Genomic DNA, 27,136 nt, shown 5'->3' with positions numbered 1-27,136 from the left:
GTGTTATCACATTTTAAATATAAATTAATTGCACCCTCAGTTCAGTCCTTTGGGTTAACAACAGAGATGTGCAGATTAAAGGAATTTGATTGCTACATTCAATGATTTTGCTACATTCAATAATTTACTTTAAGATGTGGCTAATTGATTCAAACACTTCGGTATATTGCTGTCAACAGTTAAACGGGTATGTGCTGATAGCGGTCATAAACCAAACTCTATATCATCACAAGCGTTGCAAGCTAATTATAGAGGGAATACCAATCATTTTTAAGTAAGTTGTTAATGAGTACTTCACTTGTGGCAGCAAATCCAAAAAGTAATACATTCTCAGTTTATATGAATTGTGCTTTGAAATGCGTAAATGCAAAGCACTGAAAGAGTATATGCACAAGTGACCCTGATCTGAATTAGGTATTTTTTCCCAGAAATGTTTTCTGAGCAGGTTATAAATGGGAAAGAACTTTTCTGCTCCTCCCCACACTGATCTATTCTCCGTCTGTTCTTCATCTCCGGACAAACAAAACCCCCAGAAGAGATGAACTTTCCCCTTTTCATCCAAAGTGATGTGTTTAGGTCTGTCAGTCCTTGTCCTGGTAGTGAAGGGGTATGCACTCCTGGGGCAAGCATTTCATTGCTACTGAAATAAATCTCCTGCACCTTAAAAAGATAAACCACAACAGCCCTGATTGTGAAATAACTATGAAACTGTGAAATAAGACCATTTAGGGAAAATACGTCTCTGCTGTTTGGCAAAGATGAATTTCTGCGTACATACTCCCAACTTACAGCAGCAGATACATAACAAAGGTACAGCTGCCTATTGGGCACTGGAATGTCGTGTTGCAACGTGCTAAATTTGACAAAATAAGAATACAACATGTAGACTGAAAAACAACACTGTGGCAAATAAGAGCGTCCATCCATCAGCAATTAGGCCTACATCGCCATCAGAAAAATCATGTGCATCACACCTCATGTCAAATATATATATATATATATACATATATATATATATATACTAAAATGGAAATATAAAGACATGAAGACAACTGAATGGGTCTTCATATTAGGTTTATCTTTATTAACCAAATTAATTAAATAAAACATTTGTTTAAATGTTTTGGGCAGCACCTCCACTGAGTCATTTGAGGGCAAACTATTATTTCTTAATAATAACCTAGGTAATAGAGACATTCTTACGTATATACAAGTAATAAGATGACATATGAAATTCAAAAATGAGCGCATCAATGTAAGCCAGCACTCACAGCCCAAGGTGCTTAGGTGCACCTGCTCATTAATACCCTGCTCCTCTGAGCAGCAAATCATGTGGCTGCAACTTCATATAGGCTATAAAGTATGAAAACATGGTTGCTGTTGCTGTTCAACAAAACATGATCCTCTCAGTGGCTTTGGTCATGTGGTATGATTGTTGATGCCAGACATGGCAGTCCCAGCATTTGAAAATGGCTGCCCTCTTGGGATGGCATGGATGGGCTACAGCAGCAGAAGACCATGCCAGGTTCCACTCCTGTCGGGTAAGTACAGTAAGATGAGTCTACAATAGGCACGTGATCACTAAAACTGGACAATGGAAGAGTGGAAAAATGTCCCCTCCTCTGAAAAATCTTGATTCCTGTGTGACATGCATTTGGTGTAAACAGCATGAATCCATTGATCCATCCTGACTTATGTGAATACAGCAGGCTGGTGGTGGTGGTGTAATGGCACGGGAAGTGGTTTTTTTTTTTTTGCACACATTAGGCCGCTTAATACTACTTCAGTATCATTTGAATGCACCACCATACCTAAGCCTTGTTGCTGATCATGTGCATCCTATTATAGTCACAATCTCCCCTTTTTGAAAGGGGTACTTCCAGCAGGATAATGTACAATGTCACAAAGCTCGTTTCACAAACATGACAGTAACTTCATTGGCATGCAGTCACCAGATCTCAATCTAATAGACCACCGCTGGGATGAGGTGGAACAGATGGGTTACAGCATGAATCAGTAGGAACTGTGTGATGCTAACAAGTAGGCATGGACCAAAATTCCTTGTTGAATACATGTCAGAAAGATTTCAGACTGTTCTAGAGCTGTACACTAGACAGGTGTGCCTAATAAAGTGGCCATAAAAACCTACTTTACAGTAACCTCATTTGTTTCAGTTGGGTGTAATGCTTTGCAAAAAAAAAACAGCTTGAATGCATACTGATTTTACTGTCCTGAAACCACAGACTGTATAAAAATAGCTCTGAAACCCGCAGACAGAAAACAGGCGTAATCCCTGCCATTAACACTTAATGAACTTCGCCAAGACAGGATATCCGTTACATGATCTTGACCCGGAAGTTGTGATGGCTAGCTTCGAGTTTGAGAAATGGTAGCGTGCGTTATCGTTAAATGTACATTCTGAATGGTTTGTTAGAAGAGGGTAGGTTTAAAATAAGAGTTTAAAGTTCATTGTATAAAATCTTTGTCTACGATGCCGGCGGCTATTTGATCTTTGGCTGGCTACTAACTAGGAAGAAGAACAGTCGGCAGCATCGCTTGATCGCCTCTGTTTGTCATGTAGCTGGCTAGCTAGTAGCTAGCTGGCGGCACCACTTTCTGGCCATTGAAGACCGGGGATTAGTCTTATTACATTAAAGCCCTGATGCCCGAGCAAGGCCCCAGGATGAACGGGTTCTCACTCGGTGAGCTCTGTTGGTTGTTCTGTTGCCCGCCCTGCCCCAGTCGTATCGCCGCCAAGCTTGCCTTCCTGCCCCCGGAGCCCACGTACTCGGTGCAGACGGACGCCAGCGGGACCTGTAGCCTCCACCTGAACGAGCGTGCGGACTGGCAGTATTCTCAGCGCGAACTGGACGCGGTGGAGGTATTCGACACCAGAACCAGCCGTGGGAACCGGGTCGGATGCATGTTCGTGCGTTGCGCTCCGAACAGTCGCTACACCCTCCTCTTCTCTCACGGTAACGCGGTGGACCTTGGCCAGATGTGTAGCTTTTACATTGGCTTGGGCTCGAGGATAAACTGCAATGTCTTCTCTTACGATTATTCGGGGTACGGCATCAGCACTGGGAAACCGTCAGAAAAGAATCTTTATGCCGACATCGAAGCTGCCTGGCAAGTTCTGCGGACCAAGTGAGTAAATAACAACGCTCTTTACTCAAATATTGTGTGTACGCTGTTCTACAGCATTAGCAGCCTGCGTAAGTTTAGCTAATTGGCTGACTTTTCAGTTTAGTGCGGTCCCTCCCGCTCTACATTGCCATGGTTACCGTTGTAGGCTTGGTTTTGTCGTCAGTTACATTTCACATTTCGCCACCCCGCAGACCAGACCTGGCGTTAGCCTATGTTTATGATGTCTGCCTTTTTTAACGTATAGTGACCATCTTGAAGATAACCGTCTTAATATTGAATACACTGTGATCCATTCAATAAACTAATGGAACTGCACGTTTGCAAACATGCTTCAGCAGGTAATTTTGTGTAAATATTCGCCAAACGTAGGTCAGTTACGTGGTTGTACAGATACCGGATGTTCATATAATTTGCCCATGGCATTACATGAAACGGTCCATCCAGTTGTGGCTGCATGGGTAGTAGTGAAGGAATTGGGCTCATGGCCAGATGGTTGCAGGTTTTATTCCCCTGTTGGATACTGGATGTGTGCCCTTAAGGGTGGCTCCTCTACTCAATATCCACTTGTACACACATTAAATGTATGTCACCTGGTCTAAGGCTTGCTAATAAATGTTCAAAATGGCATATCAGGTTTTCTAATTCTGTAGGCCTGATGAATCCAGTGAGTGAAGCTCATACAGACAACTGATGTAAATTCTGGCAATTTAGCAAACATCTTTCTTCATTAAAGTCTTTTTCTAAGTTTTCATTGATAGAGGCAGTAAATCGGTCTCCAAAGAATGATCTCGTGAGAAAATGTGATTCTGAATTCCATTTCTGAACATTTATAATAAATCCTAAAGGGCAGTGTTTTATTTTTGGTCTGAAAGGTCAGTGTTTTATATTAGACAATAAACGGTGCAGTGCTGAATAATGATGAGGTTCGGTTTGACATTCATGTCTGAGGTCCAGACAGCAATGGTAGGAAAAGAGTTCTGGGAGAAAGACGCTCAGCAGTTACGCAAGGTTCACTGAAAGACTCTTTATAAACAGAGATAACCTTGTGATATTCATGGTTTTTATTTAATGCCTAATTGCCGGTGAAATATCATTGTTTTCTTTTTCAGGAGATGGGAAATACTGCAATAAATAGTTCAGGGACAGCATGGTGCCACTTCCCCATTGTTATGGGGTAAAGCATCAATGTAAAACCTGTACAATATTTATCAGTGGTTAATTAAACTCTAAAACGTATGCTGCTGCACTGCATCTAAACCAGCACTCTAGGGAAACACGGGGTGCTCTGCTCTTTCTGCTTGTTGTTTTTCACAGTCGCATTATAGCAATCGGAAGAATGGGCCTCAGTGAGTAATTGATGTTCTTGGAACTTGGAGCACTTTCCGAAGTGCCATCAGCTTGAAATGCCCATGTGTTTGTGCTTAGAGAGCCCTCACTGGGGCTAATGTGAAAGCAGTTCACAAGCACTTGATTTCTAACCCTCTCCTAGATAAATCAACTTACTAATAACTTTTAAGCAGCAACTACTGCAATCCTCACTCGTCTGATAGGCAGTGCGTTTTGAGATCTGCCAGCAGTGCTGTAGCCAGTCATGCAGATTCAGCCTGTGAGAATCTGCACTAGGGGCTAGTGCTGCAGCTTGACGTTAGCACCCACAGGGCTCTGTAATGCCCTCATTTAAACACCAGTAGAATCTCGTGCAGTTGCTGCAGGTTTGGTAAGTCCTGTTTGATGTGTGTGTGCTGCTGTGAGTGAGGAGCACTGATTTTTCAAAAAGCTCCTGCTGTAGGAGCCTCTCCCACACACACACATGCACACACACACACACACACGCACATGCACACACACACACACACACACACACAAACTGCGCCCACTGCGCCCACTCTATTTAGTGAATCACTGAATTGACTAGAACCTCATTAGCTTTCCCTTCCTGCCCACAAAAATTACATGCAAGACAATCTTTTTTTTGTTGTTGTCAGCTTTTCACACAACTGTCTGCACTTTTCAGTTCAAGCTGCAGTACATGGGCAATAGTCTGTTTTTCAGTTTAATTTTTCTCTCTCTCTCCCCCCTCCCCCCTGCCCTCCCTCTCCTCTCTCTCTCTTCTAATTCCACCCCTCCGTCTCTCCTCTCCATTTTGTTTCTTTCCCCCTCTCTCTCCCTCTCACACACATACACTCACATCAGATTGGTTTTATAAAATGACTGGAGTGACTTGACTCCCCAGCTATGGCTGTGGCATCAGTTTGTGTAAAGGGAAAAAAGTATCACTGTCTAGGCTTTCACAACTCGGCCACTGGCAGTCTGAAATGAGCAAGCTAATTTGTGCTGCCAGATATTAGATTGATGGGTCAGTATTCTGTATTCAAACCAGTCAAGAAGAGGGGTGGAGATAGGGTGATGACTTGCTTATGTCGAAGCAGGTTTTCACCATAGACAGTGAGTTTGGTGTCATTATAGGTGCTAAAATGTGTGGAATGTACTCCGTGCACAGCTTTGATAGCACATAGTGGCTAAACCTGTTCCTCTGATGAAAATAATCGGCTCATTTTTAAGTTTCTCCTAATCGTTGCAGCCAGTGTCCTATTCATTAGTGTGAACATATGGTATTCATACTTCAGAGAGACACTTTATGACAGTGTTCCTCAGGCATTGTAAGGTCAGCATTAATTAGCATTTGTCACTTCCGCCAAGGTCATCTAAATTCTGTTTGACTGTGGATCTGACAATTGGGGGGACAGTGGTGGCATCTCACGCAGAGTTTATCTATAAATGACTAGGCTAAGTGATCCCAAAATTGACCCCTGTGACCCCAGAACCGTCATATCACTGAGAGGCCCTTTATTCTGTTCCCAAGTCACTGGCATGTGCTACGGAGGCCAGAAGTCAGGGTCATTCAGGCAAATTTTCTGAGATCTTGAGAACTCCTATTTTGAGTATACATGGGAGAAGGAAGTAGTTCAATAAAATGGCTTTTTTAATTTGAAATGGACAGAAAAATTACAGAAAAACGCTTTTCTTCAGAAGCTGACGAGGGTTTGTCAGCAGGTTCTGTTTCCTACCCCCCACTGCTGAAGCATTTTATTTCACTGCAAGTCAATAAAGGGCTTTCAGATCATTCTGGTCCGTGGTGTCCATAGATCAATCCTCCTCAAAGCAGTTGAAGATGAGGTGTTATCTGTATGTGATTTGTGCTTTACAGTGATGGCATCTCCTGATATGAAGTGTAACCTGTAGGTATAGCCTATGTCCTTTGTGTGTTACGGTAATGATATTTCCTGTTATGAACGCAATCTGTAGGCATATGTGATGTAGGGCATGCCCCACTGGGTGAAAAATTTGTACATGTTTAAGTCAAATGGGTAAATTTGTTGAATTTTGAGGGGAAAATTAAGAATAATTTTGTGATTTTCTAAGCAGTCCAGTCATATACCCCATGCAGTTGTATAAACTTGCAAGATGCTTGAGCCTACACTTGAGCTATCAAATCTATATAATAATAATAATAATAATGACTTGGGGAGTTGAGATGCATGACTCGTTCGAAAGAGACTACATTCATTGCGGAAACCCCGCTCTGATCTCCTTCGCATGTGTGCTATAGCAAGGGGAGAGGGGGAAGCTGATTGGCTGTGTGAGAGAAGAGCTTTGCTGAAGCGATGGCACAAATCACATAGCGAACTTTTATCTTTATTATGAAAGTAAAAGATATATTGTCTTCATTCTGAAGCACTGGTGGGACAAATTAAACTATGGCAGGCCGGCACAGTTAATTTAATTAATGGAAACTGCTGCAGAATTGTTCCAAACCAGAACAGAGGAAAAAAGAGAGAATGACAATTAAGAACACATATGAGTGGTGCTCGCAGGAGAAAATGTGTCTCCCTCAGCATGCCCAATCATATCTTGTAAGCTATGCCTGCGTATGCAACTAGCTTTGGACGGCAAAGAAGAAATGTGTGCAGGGATGGATGTGTTCATTTTGATTTGTATGAATCCTGTTGCTGCAGCTTAGGCTGTTTTACTTCTCTTGACTGATGCATCTCTGTAATCAGATTTGAGTAAATATCTGCGCTTGCATCAGATAGCAGCATTTTTCCGATAGTGTGAATAGCTGTGGTTAAAAGGTGGCTGTTCTCCACAGCAAAAGGCAGAAACCCGTTTGGTAAAAGGAGTGCGGAGTTTGAGTGCCAGTGCATGGGCAGTGTTCCATAAGGTTCACGGGAAACAACGCCATGAGCATTTACACTTGTGAGGATTAGTCAATGAGATTTCCACGGTGTTCATTGTGCCCAAACGGCTTTATCATTCAGTTGCCAACGGTTTGTGTATCTGAATCATAATGGTTGTTCATTAAATTTGTGGATTTAGGCAAGGGTAAAGTAAAAGAGGTCTTTGTGTCACCTGTGGAGATATTTGAGGGAAAGTTGGGACCTCTGATTAGTTTTGCATTCTTGGAGTGCGGGTGGGTCACCTGAAGTTGGTGTTTTGGAGGCGCGTGTGCCTGAGCAAACAGATTATTGGCTGCATTTCTGTTTTTACTTGGACTGTGTTGTCATTCCACTATTTAAATGCGTAAAGCCATTCAACAATAAATGACTGCCATTAGCCTCCAGAACAACCAAAACTATATTTCAGGCCTTGAAATTTGTCATTTTTAGGGCAAGGCCACTTTGGCCTTGTCTAAGCTAAAATTTCACAGGGCACCCAGCCAAAATCAGAAGGCAGCCAATCAAGGCCAATATGATTGTAAATCACTTTTCCCATTCATACACTCACAAGTCACAAGAGAAAGAAGCATATACTGTTTACACAACAACTGTTTATTTGTACCACAAAACAAATATGGTAAGTACTGTCGAGTGCTCAGATTGCCGGTTTAAACAAAAACTGTTTGTTTATACCACCACAAAACAAAAATATGTCAGGTACCAGTAAGCGTTTAGTTTGTTGATATAAAGCAAAACTTTGTAATTTCCTCCATTAAACAAAAAAGGGCCGATACATGGGAATGACTATATTCCTAGACACGTTTGTCCTGATATTTACAAACAGGCCAATATATTATTTCTACAGTACTGCAGTATTTATAATATACATTATTTATATTTCTGTATCGTTACCCTTGCATATGGCATATATATAGTCATATGGCATTTATGTTTTCATTTAGTTTGATTAAACCAAAAAATAAAATTATATATATATATATATAGCCTATATATATATGCAAGTTCTCAAATTGTGTGTGAATGCCTGTATATTTTTAGACATGTAAATATTTTTTCTTTACAATGCTGTGCCATATAGTGTTTGTATTCACATTATCTGTGTATTGTTATCCTTGCTGTGACATGTTAATTTCATTGCCAGATAGCTAGCTAATGCTTATTGATAGCTAAATTGTTTGCTTGAAGTAGCTGTGTACAGCAGATGCATGTTTAACACAAGTGGTTGAAAGTGGTAGGCTATTTAGAAGAGTTGAGAGTAAAACCCGCTATCTGGAGCGTTAGGCCTTTTCAATACCATGGCAACAAGCTGAACGTTACCACTTGGGCGAGCAGTGAAAAAAAATCCTCTGGAGCACGTGTTGGATTCCAGTCCCGGAGGGTTTCAGTGTCTGCTGGTTTTTGGTGCATTTCAGCATCTGCAGTTCATTTAATTCATTAGTTAGCCACCAACCGCACATCTTTTTCTCAAGGCCTTTCTCAAGGCTGCTGATTGAAAGGAAACTACAAAAACCTGCAGACACTGTGGGCCCACCAGGTTTGACAGCCATATAGGGTATAAGGCAAGGCACATAAGTGCAGGCAGCTATTTTTTAAAGGCCATTCAGGCCAAAAGGCAGGACATCCATGGCAAAGGGGGTATGGTGCCGTGTCATTTGAGCCCTGATATGTCAATTTAGCTAATATTCCAGAGCATAATTTTTCGAAGAGCATTTGTCTCATCGATCTGTCTGTATGTGTTTAAATAGCCATGGTGTCATTCTATGTTATGGTCATATTTGGCCTTTTGCCATATTTGAAGATGATTTGTAAAGGTTCAGTATCATGGTTATTGTTGCCGCTTGGCCAGCTATATGCAGTTGACCTTGATTTGGCAGACATAATTATTGTTGCCGTCAACCTGCTGTGGCTTTCCTTGCTTTTAGTTCTGACGTCTAAAGTGGGAACTAACGTTTCTGTAGAGATGGGACACACCTGTGATGTATTTGCCAGGTAACCATTTATTGTCTGCGAGCATTTGTCATTTATAATTGTATTTATTAAAATGAAGTACAAGTACAATTTGTCCCTTCCTAATAATGTTAACTATTTTGAGGGCATCACTTTGAACATTGTGTCACAACTATGCAAGGACTTTATAACAGGATAAAGCAGGATTTAGTTGAAAGCGCTATTCGCTGTTGGGAGTCTCAAACAGTTTCACAGGGAGTGTACTAGTGCAGAGAGGCTGCGTTTCTGAGGGTTTTCTAGAACCTACTTCAATGTTGCTTGGTGCGATGACAGTACCCTGTCTTTTGGCCAGTGCATTTCTCTCTCTGTGTCCAGAAGCTTCTTTGGAAAGATTGAGAGAGGAACACTGCTGGCTACTGTCTTTATGTGGGTGTGTGAATGGCAGGCTTTTACGCAGCTAAGAAGTTTACCCTTTGGCTACACTGACAGTCTCCCTCTCCCCCCTGTCTCTCAGGTACGGTGTGACCCCTGAGAACGTTATCCTGTACGGGCAGAGCATTGGCACGGTGCCCACGGTGGACCTGGCGGCGCGGTACGAATGCGCGGCCGTCATCCTGCACTCCCCCCTCATGTCCGGCCTGCGGGTGGCCTTCCCCGACACCCGCAAGACCTACTGCTTCGACGTCTTCCCCAGGTGAGCGCCCCGCCAGACCTGCTGCTTCAGCTGGGCTCTGGGGGGCCCTGCTGCAGCCCTCTCTTTTGTGTGTGTGCGTGCGTGTCTTTGCGTGTGTGGATGCGTGTGTCTTTGCCTGCGTGCGTCTTTGCATGTGTGCGTACGCGTCTTTGTGTGCTTGCGTGTCTTTTTGTGTGTGCGTGCGTGTCTTTGCATGTGTGCGTCTTTGCATGTGTGCGTACGCGTCTTTGTGTGCTTGCGTGTCTTTTTGTGTGTGCGTGCGTGTCTTCGCATGTGTGCATGCGTGTCTGCGTGTGTGTCTTTACAACTGTGTGCTTGTAGGTATTGCCACTGTACACAGGTAAATCTCAGGTAATAAGCAGCCTGGTTAGACCTTTTTCTGAGAGAAATTCAGAGTGCCAACCCCTGCTGTCATAAATGAGCCAGTGGGACTGATGAATGTGTGGTTCAGCCTAGCTGTCACTTGCGTAATCATACATTTCAGTTGCAGCATATATTTGGAACCAGAAAGTGTCGCTTTTTGTTGCGCATAGGGTCATAATCTGAGAGAAATGAACAGTTTTTTCTCCCTTTTGTCCAAAATTGGCAGGGCCAGTGGTACACATCAATGCGACGTCTCACTGCTTTTTCTCACTCTACAGTCCAGCTGAGCTGCACAGTCAACACAGCAGAGGTGCATACAATGGCAGAATATAAAGGAGCTCGCTTCATTAGCTTGCCTTCATCAAAAATAAAGACATTGAATGTGAATAGAAAGCAGGGAGGCAGGAGGCCTGGAACAGAGGCCTTTATTCTCTGAGTCATGCCCCAAGCTTCCTTCCTCTCGTCGAGGCAGGAATGGAACCGGTGGCTCATGGCAATGTTATACGGCAAAAAAAAAATAAATAAATAAAAAACTACGGCTGGGTGTTCCGGCAGAAACGGCGGCGCTCATCCTAATGCTGCGCACCGCAGCCCCTTATCTCTGGTCAGACGGCGGTCCGCGCTGCGGGTGCTCAGATCCAGGCTCATTACTGAGCTGGTGATATTCATTATCCCTCTGTGGGGGAATTTTACCCACGACCGTCGGGTACTCCATCCGTGGCTCCTCCCCCCTACCCCCGGCGTGTGAATCAAGTCTTTTTTAAATACGCCTCGGGGCGTGTGTGTGAAGCTCAAATTCTGAAACGATGGAAGCCTCTTAATGCTGAAAAACCTCGCTCTCTCACCGCACTCGTGTTTAAGTGGGAGAGTATGGGGACGGGGGCTGTTGAAAATTATGGATGCATGGAAACTAGGATTCGGTTTAGTATTGGATTGATATTGAATCCCTGCTCTTTTAGCTGTATTTGGGTACAGCTAATTAGGTCCCATCAATATTTTTTCCAATGTCAGTATAATTGATGGAAAATATGTAAATAATTGAATATGTTCAATATTTAATGACAAAGCCGGTCATATGATCGTATGTATACTGGAAATTAAACACTACTTGGTTCGGTGACAATTCACTTCATTATTCTTTTACTATTATGTTCTCCATCACACTTTTTCAGTTACCAGAAATGTTACAAAGAAACCTGCAATGTTTGATAATGCAGGAGGAATCCTGCCCTGGAGGATTAAGTGCAGACTTAATTTATGCACTTGGCTCAAAATCATGTCCTGATTCGGACTTGCATGCAACGAGTCTGACACACCTTCTGAATACGGACTGAATATTGATGAGGCTTACTCTCTGAAAATCCTCAGAGGTACAGCACACCCTCTTTCTGGGCCAGTAATTTACCTGTAAAATAAAACTTCCAGTTTCATAATGGGTTTTGGCTTGGGTCTAAATTAAATTCAGTTGTAATTTGTTATGTCTGACAGAGTTAAGTAAACAAGAACATTAAATTTCATTAACCTGTTTATGCTTGTCCGATAGGAATCCTTCATCAGAAATGGAGTTCTCTACATGGTTGTGTCACTGGTGGGAATTATTAGATTTCACCAGAATGAAGGGAAAGGATTTATTCAGGAATAAAATGCAACCTTATTTTTTCTTGCGCTGTGTGCAGTGGTAAACAGTGTACTTGCTTTGGCCGTCATGCTTACTTGTCTTTTCAGTGGTGGGGAGATGACTGGGTGTTGGGGTGACAGTCTTTCCTGTGGTGTGGGAGATGACTGGGTGTTGGGGTGACAGTCTTTCCTGTGGCATCAGAGATGACTGAGTATTGGGGTGACAGTCTTTCCTGTGGTGTGGGAGATGACTGGGTGTTGGGGTGACAGTCTCTCCTGTGGTGTGGGAGATGACTGGGTGTTGGGGTGACAGTTTTTCCTGTGGTGTGGGAGATGACTGGGTGTTGGGGTGACAGTCTTTCCTGTGGTGCGGGAGATGACTGGGTGTTGGGGTGACAGTCTTTCCTGTGGTGCGGGAGATGACTGGGTGTTGGGGTGACAGTCTTTCCTGTGGTGTGGGAGATGACTGGGTGTTGGGGTGACAGTCTTTCCTGTGTTGTGGAAGATGACTGAGTATTGGGGTGACAGTCTTTCCTGTGGTGCGGGAGATGACTGGGTGTTGGGGTGACAGTCTTTCCCGTGTTGTGCTGGGTCAGGACTGGGGTGTGGGTGCTGACTCTGGCAGTTTGCGGCTGTGCTGTCCACCCTTGGCTGAGGCAGTGGCCGCAGCCTTTGAGAGCGTTTGCGGAGTGCGTCTCGTGTATCTGTCTGGATTTAAGAGTACAAAAACAGAGGACACCGGAGCTGGGAAGGGTGCCTGTGCTCTTAAAGAACACGCGAATGTGAGCCCACATTCCAGATGTCTCTTTCTCTCTCTGTCTCTTGCTTTCTGCCTTTCTCTTTCTATCTCCTTTTCCTTTTATCTCTGTCTTTTGTGTGTTCTTGCAGACAGAAATGAAGGTGTGGACTTGCTTTTCACACTCGCCGGGTTTGCGTGAGAGTCGCAGAAACGGGTGTGTCGTTTTTCTCTTCGTGCACAATGCGCACATTTGTCTCTGACTGGCCCAAACGTTCACCTTATGAAGCGTCGGAGCCACTCAGTGACCAGTGAATGCTGTGTGTGAAATATTGCACCTGATGCACCTGTGTCTTTTTTTTTTTTTCTTCCTCTCATTCTCTAGAGAAATTTTCCATTTTCAAAATGATGAGATTCTAAATGGATCTGGAGCCCAGATAGTCCGTCATCATGTCAGACGCCTGTCGCGTCTCTTTTGTGGAGGTACTGCATGAGGGAGACGTGCACAAAACGAGACAAACAAAAACGTCCTGGTGCACCACCCCCGGAATCAGCACCACGTGTCTTTCCTGTCCAAGCACAGTGTCGCACACCAGCAGAGAGAGTGAAAATAATGAGAAGAATGAGAAGGCCGTTCAGTTTCTTGAGTTGATCTTTTTAAAAAAAAAAAAAAAAAAACATCTTGCTGATTCAGGAGAAATCGTCCAATTCTTCTGCAAAGAGAGACCATCGTTGTTTGCAATGCCCCTGCAGAGTTTTTAAAGAGTTTTATTTTGAAAGCTATTTTCTTCTCCGTGCACCGAAACGTTAAATACTATTTTGAAAATACGTACGGTGAGCTGAAGAGGTTTAATGAGAGAAAGTCTCTTTTCATCATGTCTGACGCTGACTGTGTTTGACACAATAGGCTAAGCATCAAGACTTCGTTATGGAAAAACTTGTGTACTGGGTACTGATGTGTGTTGTTATGTGTGCAGGCATTTTCTGTACAACGAGTGTTGCGGCCTGGCCAGGATGCCTTCTGAAAATAGATTGTTACCCATGCTAGGAATCAATTTGGAATAGAGCAAATTATGCAATCACTCAATCTGCGCAATAATTTGAAACCACCATCTCTACTGATAAGTTTCATTGACTAATCAGTATCCAGGGCCCGACCTGTGAGTGTGTGAGCGTGTGGTATGAGAGTATGAGAGTATGAGTACTCCCAGTGTGTGTTACTTGCATTAATGCCTTTTAGCTGAACCGTAATTGTGATTGGTTATGCGCTGAGGATAAGTCATTAGCATTCATAGCTCAGAGGAAGCCTCTGAAATTTTCCTGCTGTTCCACAGGTTGGGAGGAGAAAGGATTCAGGAAAGTGAAGACCTGGATTTGGTTTTGGTTCAATCTGTATTCTGCCTGGTTTTTAGCTTGTCAGTACAGAGGTCCTGGTTTCCATGTATCCTGAGAGTGTTGCAGTTATTCTGCATCACCACAATTATTATAGGCAAATATTACAGATCTGTCTGTCTTTGTCCATCAGAATAATAAACATAAATACAGTTGCAAGCCGCTATTAAGGGGCCCAGGAAACAAGCACAACTATCCACTATAAAGCCAAAGATAAAGCCAAAGTAGTATATGACCCATGTGGCAAATCAGGACCGTAGTTGGCCAGTAGATAATTTTCAGAGAAAATGTAATATTAGGTCAATGTGTTAGCAGTTTTTTTATAATACAGAGTAGTGCAGCCTTTTTGGTGAAGTTTTATGAATTTTTGAATTATATATATATATATATGTGTGTGTTTGTGTGCTTGCTTGCGTGCGTGTGTGAGAGAGAGAGAGACCCTCTGGCCCTACCTTTCTGTGACTGACTCTAGCCCCTACTCCAGTGTGACAGTCTCTCTCTCTCTCTCTCTCTCTCTCTCTCCCTGTGCTCCAGTATCGACAAGGTGTCTAAGGTGGCGTCTCCAGTCTTGGTGATCCACGGGACGGAGGACGAGGTGATCGACTTCTCCCACGGCCTGGCCATGTACGAGCGCTGCCCGCGCGCCGTGGAGCCGCTGTGGGTGGAGGGTGCCGGGCACAACGACATCGAGCTCTACGCCCAGTACCTGGAGAGACTGAAGCAGTTCATCTCCTTCGAGCTGCCCAACTCCTGAGGCTCCGCCCCACCACCTGAGGCTCCGCCCAGCCTGCGTGGCCCCGCCCAGATGAGGAAGTGAAGCTGGGAGAGGCTTGTGTGTGGCAGCTGTCCTGATGGGTCTTTGCACTTCCTCCTCTCCTGCCCATAGAGGACACACTTGTCACCTGCGGACTTTCAGTGTGATTACAACTTCGTATTCTTTTTTTTTAATCTGATGACAAAAATGAAACAAGATGTTTTTTGGACCTCAGATGTATATATTTTCAAATTAGTTTTGTTTTTGTCATTTTTCTACTTTCTTTATACATGAAAAAAACCTACAGGAATACTCCACTGATGTAATTTTTTAGTGCAGTTATCACTCTGTAATAATGAATACTTCACTGAATTTAAATTTGCATTCCACATCTTTCACCACTCAGTGCAAGAAAGCAAACTGAAAGAAGTTGTAATGCGGTATGATGTCAAATAGGATGTTTACCCTCTGACCCCAGGAAGGGTTTAGAGCCAGGAACTCTACTGAGCCCCTGAGCCTGGCTGGGGCATCACAAACCTTAGTTTAATATCACGATAAAACCTATTGCCTTGAATGTTTAAGCGTGTGGTAGCTTAGGGAAAAGCCGTGCGGGGTGGGCCGGGGGGGGGGGGGGGGGGCTAAAGTTGTTTGGTGTTTCTGAGGTGATTGTATATAGAGTACGGAGTGATTTGCTGGCGTTCAGGTATCTGTACGTATGGTCTTAGCAAGCACAAACAGGTGAGCTGAACTGTAGGCGTGTGCTAATGCATGAAGGGAAGATTTACGCAACAAGAAGCTGTGTTTTTAGTCACAATTGTCATACATTCCTTTCCATAGTAACTAGCCTCAGGAGGGTACTGCTCTCTGTCTGGCTGTGTCGATGACGAAATTGCCGGCTCAAGTGTGGCTTGGTCGACACCACCGGAGGCTCGCTGATGTATTTATAGAATCATGAACTTTCAGAGTGATAGCTTAACCTGTAATTTCTCTTTAAAGATTAGTCATGCAACTAGTCTTTGAAAAACACTTCTCCTCAAATAAGACACTATATGGCTACTAAAGTTTGAGTATACGTTTGTTGTGTAAGTGCAAAGATTCATGGTATGCAGGATTATTCCAAAGTGATTTCTCTGGCCCTAGACTTCATTTTGAAAATAGTCCTCATAAAAAGTAATACATCTTGATTTTGAAAACTGATCTATTAAGGTAGGCAGGACGATTTGGACAGTGAAATAGCTTTAATTTTTAACTGTAATTAACCACTGAGTACCTAGTATGTTTTTGTGTTTTTCACGGTGCATGGGTGCAGTTTCATTGAAGTATGAACTGAATTTGAAGGACAGCTGTAGAGTGAAGAACGTGCGTCAGAACGGGGCAGTTCTGTATGCGGTCTCTCATGATGGGGAGTCCTGTGTTTGGCTCTTTGTCACAGGGAAGCCAGCTGATATCAGGTCAGCCTAGATTTGTGAGCATTACAGTGTGGCTCTGTTGGAGGGGGTCCACTGCTGAACTGGGTCAGTTGCTGTTTCCTGTTCCTGCACTATGAGCCTTGTTTTTGAAGAGCCCCAACTGATCTATATGTGTCTCTCAGGCTCAGTTATTTTCCCCCAGTGTAACCCCCCCTTTTTTTTAAATACAAGCAAAACACAACAAAACAGGTTTTTGTTGATTGCTGTTTTTACTTCTCTTGTTATTTTGATACTAATTCTATTTTTTTTACACACTGTTGTTGGTAGCTATACTAAAGTGGGCATTTTGTTTAATGGTGTTTTTTTAAATGAACATCTGTAATTGTAATATGTAATCTCGGATTAATATGATTAAAGGGTATTTTATGCTACTTGATTTTGACACTGGAATTACAGTAAATATAAAATGGTTAAAAATTCTGAATCGGTACACTCTACTGGCTTACTGGCATAGAATTTGCTCTAAACAGAGAGCCTTAAATGTACTGTTCAAGACTGGGATATATGTGCATTTTCATATTAAATACAGTGGTCATGATGGTTTTAATGGAATAAAAGGTGCATGAAATAAAAAAACAGGCTTTTATTTGTTTTTTTTAAATATGAAAATATGGTCATACTTCAGAGCGCAATCATGCATTCATATGTGCATGTACACATTCATTTTTTGCTTGCATACACATTCAGGATTCAGAATTATGACATTCCAGAGAAGGTTGCATGCATGTACTGTGTTGAACATTAAACACATTGAAAGTGTCCTTAAGTCCTTGAAATTTTACAGCAGTGCTCAGCTGTGCCTGTGCGTGTGTGTGCACGTTCGGCAGTGGTTTGCTCAACATAAAATAATTTGTTGGGCTTAAAAGTGCGTGTGTTGTGCACATTTATAATTTAGCCAAGGTGAGTAAGCCAGTGCATTCGGTGGTCAGTGAAGAGGTCTGGCTCTAGGAGGCTCTGATGCAGGCTCAAGCCGTGCAGTTATTCAGAAAACGCGCTAATTGCTAAGGTGAAAATCGCTGTCTGGAGAGCAGTGCAGAGCCCGGAAGCCTTCATTATGTCGCTAAGAGCGACGTCAACGTGCTGTTATTCTCACACCAAATAATTCTTCTTTGAAGTTACTGTAAGAACACAGGCTTGGCGCACACTACACCATTTAATTTGACACAAAAAGTTTTCAAAACTACGGCTTGCGATGTAAAGAATTACAAGGCCCTGGCAACCTCAAACCCTACTTAAAACTTTAATCACTGACCTGCAACTAAAGTTAAATCTACCTCAATGTTTAGAGGTGAACAACCAGAAGAAAGGCAATGAACAAAATTCCGCATCTGCTTAAAATTCTGTTTTTTTAAAATCCTTTGAATGTTTTTTGTCTGCATGCACGTTGAATGTGTTGTATGAGGTGAGAGGTCAAAGGTTGTGAGGCGTCCAGCAACACACTGTGAGCGCCGGCAGGGGCTGCTGCTCTCGCCGTTCGGGAGCTCCTGGTTCGCCGGGCCTGCCGGACGGTCAGGATCTCCGGCGAGCTGAAAAGCGGGACTGTTGACGAGCGCTTTTATAAATGGAGCCTCTGTGATCCCCTCCTGCGTCTGGGCCGGGCGCTGGCACGCGGCAGGTACCCTGTCCGCCACACGCAGGGGGGAGAGGGCTTTCACAGGAGCGCCGTCAGGACCCGCGCCGGGCACAAGGAAGCCTCACTGATGGGACCTGGGCTCGGGAGTGCCGTAAAAGAGCTACTGTAGGTGGTTAGAAAAAAAGAAAAACAAGAAGCGAAGCTTTTAGTTCCAACTGCAGATTCCTCCTGCTGCTGAAGTGCTCCTCCCGGGTTTGAACACAGTCATTATCCCGGCCCGGGTGCGCTGTTCGGGGACGCCTGGGGCCCTCTCTTGTGCGGCTATAGGTGCTGCTCAGTGCGTGGGAAGGTCAGGGGTGCAACAGGGCCATGCAGGAGGGGCCTGCTGTACGGGGAGGAGAGGGTGGGGGGGTGGTGAGGGTCTGGTTTCTCTTCCTTATGTAAAAGAGAGAGCTTTGGCAGACCTACATGGACTGACCGGCTGGGAGTGTGTGCGCGTGTGTGCAGCGCAGTGCGGTGCGGCTCCATTTCAGCGCTGAGAGGCAGGAATGAGCGCGAGGTGACTGGGAACGGGGGCCAGCCGAGAGACACCTGAGGCCATTGCCCACGACCGGGTGAGTGTGCAGCTCAGCATCATGCGGGCTTTACTTAATAACTCCTTACTAGTATATGTTGCTTAAAAATAATTAGGTCAACTGCCGTCCAGTCACTAAATATTTTTACAGTGGTGTATAATTTATGAATTTACCTGAAAAAAGTAAGAAGTTGCAGGCCAGATGCGTGTATTTTCAATTTTTTTTATTTTTAATAGATTATGTACACCCGTCATATATTTAATAGATCATATACAATCATGTCAATATGCCTACCCACTTTATTGTACATTTGCTGGTTAGATGGTTTGGTATTAAAACAAACTGGAAGCATCAGAATGAATTGTATTTTTCAAGATTTAAGATTTTAGATTTTACAGCACATGAAGCAAGAAGTGTTATTAATGGCTCTCACAGAAAGCTTTCTTCAGTGTTTGGGCCACTTGTGTGGCCTTCAGCGCATCCTGTGAAAGATGCACCATAAACACAGTCCCTGTTGCATGGCAACGTGCGTGGTACAGCGGCAGCGGCAGTGGCAGCTGCGTGTCGGTGAAGACGGTCAGTTTGACCGCACACGTTCCCCCTTCTGGGCCTGGGGAACCGAACATGAACGTGTCCAGAGTTCCTGTCAGGAAGGCCCTAATGAGTCCCACGGTTGTGGTCAGTCTCCCCTCAAGCTCCCCCTCACTGCCTGCTCGTGCCTCCTCTGTCTGAAAACTCGCCCAGAGAGACTGGGGGCACTCACTCTTGTGGGGGCTTAGGTCATGTGCGGATTCACGTCTTTTATGGTTCATGAACTGGCTTGTGGTTTAGGCACTGTGAATGAAAAAAAAGCTGTCTGTGTGATATAGGAATCAGGGAATCTGCCATGTCGAGAAGATCTGCACAGACACAAAATAGTGCCCTCTTGAATCCTGCATCCTCACAGTACATACAATGTGCTTCTGCTTCAGGTTCATCCTTATCTGCATATTATTAATTTACTTTTAATGTTTTAGTTCATTAGCAACATTAATCATTTAATGACTTTGTTCATACTCACATCACTGTACATGATGAACGAATCACTTTTGCAGTAAATTAGAAATATTTAAATTCGGTGTATTTCAGGAAATGCACTAGCATGTCTAATTACGTGTTTTAGCAGTGTCAATGCTTAACAGTCTGAGAGATTAAAGAGACAGTTCGCTTAGTTTTACTGTATGTTTCTGATTGGCCCAGACAGTTTTGTGTCTGGTGAAAGATATTTTAGATAACCTTGTGTTTTGTATGACCTGTAGACTTTTTAATGACTGGTGAAGGGGCATTTGGGAGTTCAAAGGAAGAAATACACTTCAAGTAATTCCAAAGCAATATGAAATGGTTTTGAAAATTAGATCAAATGTAGGCTTCATTTTTGAAAATTTTGTAATGTAGACTTGTACCTCAGAAGGCATAACATCACAATCTCCTTTGCAGTTGTGTAAGAGCATTTTCTTCTTGCTAAAAAGCATAAACCAGTGAATGCCCCCATACCAGCCATTATAAACCCCACAAGTCATCAGAAACCTCTGTAAGTATCTAAAACATCCTTCAACACACACATAAACTGTCTGGGCCAATTGAAAACATGCGTTCTCAGTGCCTGCAGCCAACCCAAATCGCTACTTTTTTCACCACAGTAGTTCCTGTGAGGCCCCTCTGAGGATGCCCTTCCCCCACACGATGAGCTGGAACTCAAATCTGGAGGCCGCCCCTCCAGGTAGGCTGCAGAGGTCTCGGTGCATCCTGGGAGCTGAGCAGGTCTCTGTGGGCCTCCCCCGAAGCCGACCCCACATGGTGCTGCTCCTCTTCCTGCTCGTCTGGCCGCTGTCCCATGCCAGAATCCCCACAGGTTAGTCTCAGCCCATTTCCACCGCAGCTACAGAGGATTTACCGCACAGCGGCTGAGGCCAGAGCGAGACAGAGGATTTATGTCCCGGGCCAGACTAGGACTCTCCCATTTCCCACTGGACTTATACATCAGCCCCCTACAGTAGGGAGCACCTCCCTCAGTGTGTGTGCTATACTTCTGAGTGAAGTCAAACTCCTCGTACCAAATTAGTCTTAAATTAGACATGGCCATCCCCAGTGAGTTGCTAGACTACTCTATATTTATTCTGAAGTCAGTTCACAGAATACGACCCTGCAGGTTACACTTCACCACAAGCTGTGGACATGTTTATTTAACTTACGGACAATTAAATCATGTTCCCACTTAAAATCTAGAGCCTAGCGCCAAATTGCAGGCCTTTAAACAGACCTGACAGAAACAAAACAGCATTGAAAATGCAGCTGGTAGATGCATCATCTTCCTCCAGTTTCTGTCGTATGAAAAACTAGGTCGAGTTTGTGTGTCATTTATTTTATTGCGTTTATTTTTGGATGTCTTATTATTTCCCATATTATTTTTTTATGGATTTGGAATATCAACTCATAAATATAATCTTGTCTCCCACTGCAACTTCCTCCATTAACTGAAGAGAGCTAAAAAAAAAAAAAAAGAAGAAGAAGTGCATATGCCCTCCTAGACATGCGCACTAGCTGCTCCACCACCTACGCCGCACAATCTTTGCACCAGAGGGCAGCGCTTCATGCACAGCTGGCACAGGCAGGCTGCAGGGGCTTGATTGATTTGGGGAGTCACTGGTGCACGATAACTGACTGAATCCCTCCCATCCTCCCTGAGTGATCCTGGGCCCATTTCAGTCATTAGATATTAAACAGCAACAGAGTTCAGGTTGAACAATAATAGATGTGCAGACAAAGATCTAGTAGAAATGTTCTATTTAAAATACTGTGAACCATATATCTAAACTAACGCGGATTATGCTTTTTTTTTCTTTTCTTTTTTAAAAATAAAAGAATCATTTGAAGTATTTTGTACAATTTGTGTAACAAAGGGAAACATGGTAAGAATGTTACAGGTTCAAGTCCCATGTCGAGCTCTGTTGTTACGCACCACTGACCAGAGAATCACTTCACCTAGCAAAACATTAAAACTGATAAAACCCTGGATACCAACATCTGTTAGGATAATTTATAATTTAATTCATATATTGCACTGTGCTATTTTAAACTCACCTGCAAAATAAATGCCCCGAGAGAGAGAGAGAGAGAGAGAGATGTCTATCTCTCTTAGCTAATACCAATAAAAGTCAGTGTTTCTGCCAGCATAATCTCGTTCCAGGAAAAAAAGAATGGCTCCAGTTTTTTGCGATCTCCTCGTAACATACCAGAAGCGAAGAATTCAAATGCAAACTGCGATCAAACATATTCTGCTGTGTTCTCCACAGTAATATGACTGTAGTTTTTAATTTAGTATGCCACGTAGTTCAAATGTTTATGAAAATAGTGTGGATTAATGATTAGAAATAAAATAAAAATTCATTAGGCTGTCCGTATGCTAGTTCAGAATGAGGATTTATTTTTATCTTGTACGCTGCTGGCCTTTAGATGAGCAAATATTTATTTAAACAGCAAACGTCCATACCGATCTCACACTGTAGTATTTGACTGGATATTTTCTAATATGTCTTTGTCCACTTAGGTGTCTTTGTCTTGATCCACTCCTTAATTGTGACAGATTATAACATCCAATAGCAACCTCCCTGACGACTTTGGTCAAATTGGGCCGAAAGACACAAACACGTCAAACCGCAGATACCTCTTCTTCACTAATCCCATCCCTGTGGCCAGTAAATCAGAGGGGCTCGCGCCTTTACGCGGAGTGACTCCTCCGCATGCGAGGCAATTTCTTATGCTTTATTTACAGCAGTGGTGTCAAACTCGTTGCCATGGAGGGCCGTGTGTATGCAGGTTTTCATTCCAGCCTCAGATCTTGATTATATAATTATTTAAATTATTTGCTGAATTAGGGATGCAGGTTTGTGCACAATGGTGACCCGACGTCTATGGTGACCCGTATTGTCTAAATAAAAATTTTCTTATATTCTGTGCTTCAATGCAGTTAAACGCATATGGCTGAATGAGTAATTGGACTCAATTAAGGCAGCATTAATTGGTTGGAATGAAAACCTGCATACACACGGCCCTCCATGGCAACGAGTTTGACACCACTGATTTACAGCATGCATTTTCTCGGCTTCCTGTTGTATTAGACTGAGGCAGTTGGGTAGTGCCAAATATTCTAGGTTAGATTTGTCGCTGTATTGTATGGCATACTACTGAGAGAATACCAAGAAGCAAGACTGTTACACCAGTGTGTTCCTGCTACGTAATATCGCAACATGTGCAGCTCTTACATTCTTTCTATTCGATTTTTGACATTCCATTTAGTATACTCTACTTTGAGGACCATACCTTCCTTATTTCTCATTTAGCCAGTGGCGCTTCGTTGATTTGGCTGCATGAAGCTAATAGTGCGCAAATAGCAGTGATGTCATTTGATCTAATGTCATTAGGCTGCTCGCATAATCTTGATATCAGTTCATCTCGGTGGAGCGCTATTTGATCATGTGTATATTTTTATTGAAAGAGATTTGAGCAAATCTATAACCAATGAAAGGCTTCACACTCTCCAAACTGTTCCCGTCACACGTACGCTTCTGCAATGGTCATACGCAAACATTCCATCTTACGGCGACCTCTGTGGGCGAAAAATATGTTTACTCTGCTAACTATTGGTTTTGATTGTGAAGTCCCTGTTGCAACTCAGTCGTAAAATCACTGTTCCAGTGTCGGGAAACATTTACCTACTTCGGTGTTTTAAAGAGTTTACATCCAATAACTTGTAGGCTAGCCAGAAAGTTGTAGTTCCGAGTCCCTTGTGTGCACTACGGCGCTATCGAGCAAGGAATGTCTTTAGTAAAATTCAATTTTTATTGCAGGATCATATTCTAAATATGAGCTGTATAATTCAGTCTGGACTTGGGTGTCTGTAATAAAAATATAAGCACATATAGCGACCTCTGTATCAACGAGGATAAGATTTTCAGATGAAGCGTCCTGTGTTTTTTTTTTCAGCCCGAACCAATTACACGTCGCATTAGCAGAGAGTGCTTGGAATGTATATTTGCGTGTTGTACAGCAAAGTCCTTGACAGTCTAAAACAGAAATAAATAAACAGAGCGATGTATTCCATGCGCCCCCGCCGCAGTTATATTTTAGGTATGAAGTATGAAGTGGTAGTATTCGGAACCGGTGAACATTCAACAACATATAGCCTACTTATGCTTATACTGGGGAGTTCAGAGATAATAGCAAATTAGCAATGCTGTCTGTATAGACTATGGACAGTGATTGTTAATTGTTAGGGCGCGCTCTGCTTACAGTAGGCTAAATTAAATCCTGAAGACAGATAGAAATTTTTCGGACCAATCGGTTTTTAGCGGGAGTGGTTTCACTCAGCTGTTGTAAACAGCGAAGCCTGAGCCGAACTGGGAGCTGGGATTCATATAAATAAGACAGTTCGCTCTCAGGTAGAAGCAGAGTCGTATCACATGAGCGCACTGGCTCTCCCATCATAAGCGCACCAGCCGCCTATGATTACACTCACAGCAGGAGTCGCCGCCACATTACCACAGGTTGGTGGCGAGTGGAGTCAATGCATTCCGGATTTTAAATAACTGAAGCAATAAATATTATTGCTGAATTTACCGGCATAGTTTCCTTTCTGACGGCGAAATTCTGGTTTCAGATCCACAGGTGTAGCATACACGTCTGGATTATTATTTCCCTCCGCGCACTGTGGACTGTCATATAAGGAGGATTTGTGGTCTTGGTAAGAAGAACGTGAAACGTTGGAGAATGTTTATGATCTGCTGGCTGATGTTTATGATCTGAAAAGCTGGCGCTTTGTGCTCTTTTTTTACACGCTTCAAGTCCTGTGTGAATGTGAATTTGAATGTGCTTAAAATAATCTTTGTACTATGGTTTGCCACAAGTGACATCTAACTAAATATAATTTTGAAGTACGACCATATATTGTATAAAATTTGTCACAATGTAAAAGACCACATAAACACAATGGTATCGTTTGTTGGCAACGTCCTTGACGGGTGCAACTAGGGGAAATTTGCAGCTATAGAAACGGTCCAAATTGCGCGCACAGAAATTGAAGTTGAAATTAACTTTTGTTTTTAGGAAAATGTTATGTCACGACAACTTTATCAACAATATGTTTCCGTCGTTCGGCCAACTATTCGTCGTGGTTCCGCAGTTTTCAGTGCGTTTTCGCGTGCCGCTGACCGCGTGCTGGAGACCTACAAGGTGTGCTAAGTGCCCTAAAAGGGACATCAGTTTCTTAGCCATATCCCGGGCAACAACACGGAGCGAGAATAATGTAGATCGGTAACTGACTGTTAACAGGTTTGTATTTCATATTTACAGTTCATTTATATTTTTAAATAATATGTTTCTAAAAGTATTGAATATGAAACTGACCTAAGTATTAACGCAATTACTTAATTTCAGGCAGGTGTCATCACAAGAACCGCCGTCTACAAAGCTGGAACCCAGGGCATGACGAAGACCGGACCGTGGTGATAGGGTCTGGAACGTTTCTCAGATTGGATTCTTCTGCTACTGTCAACTCTGTTGTCATAGAGGGAGGAGGTAAATCTGGATTTGCTTTCTTTTTTCATAACCAGTAACTATGGGCATATGCAAAAATAGAGGGGAAAAGTGCTACATAGCTAGTATATTTATTTGGTCAAACATAACTGCTCAGAAGTATTTGTGAGGGTAATGTGGAAGATTTTATAAATTATATTAATTGATTGATTTAATGGCTGATTTTTTCCCCCAGGAGTATTGGTCTTTAATGACAACTCGACACACAGAATTGTGCTGAGAACAAGGCACATTCTGATTCGAGACAATGGGGAGTTGCACATTGGCTCTGAGACGTGCCCCTACAGAGGCACTGCTACCATTGTTCTCTATGGGAAGTCCACAGACCAGAGTGAGGTTCATAACTTTGGGAGCAAGTTCATCGGTGTGGACGAAGCCGGCACGCTGGAAATGCACGGCCGAAAGCCAGTCTCATGGACTCTACTGGCAAGAACCCTGAACCCCATGGGTTTGCAATTTGGACCATACAAATTTGAGAGGTTCTGGGGCAGCAGGGGCATCAACGTAAGGGTTGTGGATGACGGAACGGGTCAGATTCTGGCCGCAGACCGCTTTGACACGCACATGTTCCCGAATGACAGCCTGAGACTCAAAGAGTTCCTCGATCAGCAGCCAACTGGAGTGATCATTGCCATGGCGGTGGGGGACTCAGCAGCCAAGAGCTTATCTGCCGAGACCCGGGAGTTCATCATCGAGGTTTTGGGGAGCAAGTTTATTAAACACTTGGGGTACAGGTAAGAGCCACCACTGCATTCCTCCTCTCTCAGCACATGTGCCGGACTGTGTGTTTGCTGCGCAGTTTCACCATGGACAGCTCCCCTTATTCTGTCCTCTCCAAACGCGTTTATGCTTTTGCAGCAGCTGATCACAGTCAGATGATAATGAAAATAATCTCTTATTTGAAAAAAGAAAAATAATGTAGTGATGCCAATGTGCAGAGCTGTGTGTTGTTTCTCTTGGTGAGTGAATATTAAAGGCTCCTTAGTGAAAAGGTGTGTGGGGAGCATCGGCCCCTCTCAGACACAATATAGTGTCATGTACAGTAGTACTCCTCCTGTGTGCTGCTGTTACTGGTCTGTTGAGCATGCCCAGTGAGTCCCCATGCCCTCCAGGACACTGTTCCTCTGACTCCAGTCAGCTCTGAGCCCACAGTGGGAGAGTTTGGCTGTGTGCCAGAGCTGTGGTTATACGTCAGGACATCACCAGGCTGCTGTATAATTTGAGAAAGGAAAAGAGCACTGCACATTTTAATGTCTTTTTTTTCAAATCTGACGGCCGCTGAGTTATTTTCAGCCGGTGAAATAACAGTTTTCACATCTAGTGCCCACAGCTGTATAATTTCTTTGAGTCTGCTCCCTACTGCAGCCATGCTTTTTCTTTTAAAGTTCTGACCTTATGCCTCTGTTCTTCAGGTACTACTGCTATAGCCCCACTGAAAGATCTGTTACTTTGCATCATGATTAGGTGTCACAAAGTGTTGGATGGGTATACTTTTTTGGGTTCAAGATTTATACTGGTATCAGTGCAGCCTTTTTATGCTGAAGAATCAGGAAGTTTCAGTCAAACCTCAGAGTATTCAGTAAAATTACTCATCCTGGAGGGAAGTGGAACAGGTGCCAGACCTTTGCAGTGGGAACTTCCTGAGGAAATTCTGGCAGCTGTCACCCAAAGGCAGTGGAGTTCTGGTTCTATGGCTCTAGTTCTGTAGCTCTGGTTCTGTAACTCTGGTTCTGGGTCTGTACTGTAGGATTATAGGCCATTTCCATCCCTTAGGCAGCCCTGGGCACTGGTGGGCATTTTGCGGGCAGGCCCCTTCTCCACCACAGAAAGAAAGCGGCCCTATGCGTGGAGCGGAACCACAGGCACAGCCATTGCCAGGAGACAGTTCTACACCTACAGTGGGGTCCGCTTCACTGTCACCGCCTACAGTGAATGGGTAAAAGGTTTAGTGTCGCTGTTCTATGTTATTTTTGTTCCTTCATTATATTAAATCCATTATGT

The 27,136-nt window shown here is 43.4% G+C and overlaps 3 protein-coding genes across 5 annotated transcripts in view; all 3 read left to right on the top strand.

Moving 5' to 3' along the window:
- Positions 1-2,333: 2,333 nt before the first annotated feature.
- Positions 2,334-16,933, top strand: LOC118215603 (alpha/beta hydrolase domain-containing protein 17C). The gene is made up of 3 exons (XM_035396502.1): positions 2,334-3,147; positions 9,847-10,026; positions 14,669-16,933. The coding sequence occupies exons 1-3, from the start codon at positions 2,663-2,665 to the stop codon at positions 14,886-14,888; spliced, it is 885 nt and encodes a 294-aa protein (XP_035252393.1). The 5' UTR covers positions 2,334-2,662; the 3' UTR covers positions 14,889-16,933.
- Positions 16,934-18,420: 1,487 nt separating this feature from the next.
- Positions 18,421-27,136, top strand: part of LOC118215387 (cell surface hyaluronidase-like) — a 28,920-nt gene continuing 20,204 nt past the window's right edge. For 2 of the 3 annotated variants that reach the window (XM_035396123.1, XM_035396122.1), the window contains exons 1-5: positions 18,421-18,544; positions 20,185-20,396; positions 24,977-25,117; positions 25,311-25,869; positions 26,909-27,078. In XM_035396123.1, coding sequence (XP_035252014.1) covers positions 20,210-20,396; positions 24,977-25,117; positions 25,311-25,869; positions 26,909-27,078 — 1,057 coding nt within the window. In that variant the 5' untranslated portion in view covers positions 18,421-18,544; positions 20,185-20,209. Of the gene's footprint in view, positions 18,545-20,184; positions 20,397-24,976; positions 25,118-25,310; positions 25,870-26,908; positions 27,079-27,136 lie in introns of those variants that run through there. The other variant, XM_035396124.1, reaches the window with a different exon arrangement.
- LOC118215386 (cell migration-inducing and hyaluronan-binding protein-like) overlaps positions 23,942-27,136 on the top strand; it is a 46,809-nt gene continuing 43,614 nt past the window's right edge. The window contains exons 1-2 of the mRNA XM_035396121.1: positions 23,942-24,087; positions 24,201-24,284. The gene's annotated coding sequence lies outside the window, so the exon portion shown is untranslated. The remainder of the gene's footprint in view (positions 24,088-24,200; positions 24,285-27,136) is intronic.

This window comes from Anguilla anguilla, chromosome 16, assembly GCF_013347855.1.
Source record: "Anguilla anguilla isolate fAngAng1 chromosome 16, fAngAng1.pri, whole genome shotgun sequence".
In the NCBI taxonomy this organism is placed as follows: Eukaryota; Metazoa; Chordata; class Actinopteri; order Anguilliformes; family Anguillidae; genus Anguilla; species Anguilla anguilla.
This window is presented reverse-complemented; position numbering and strand designations above follow the sequence as displayed.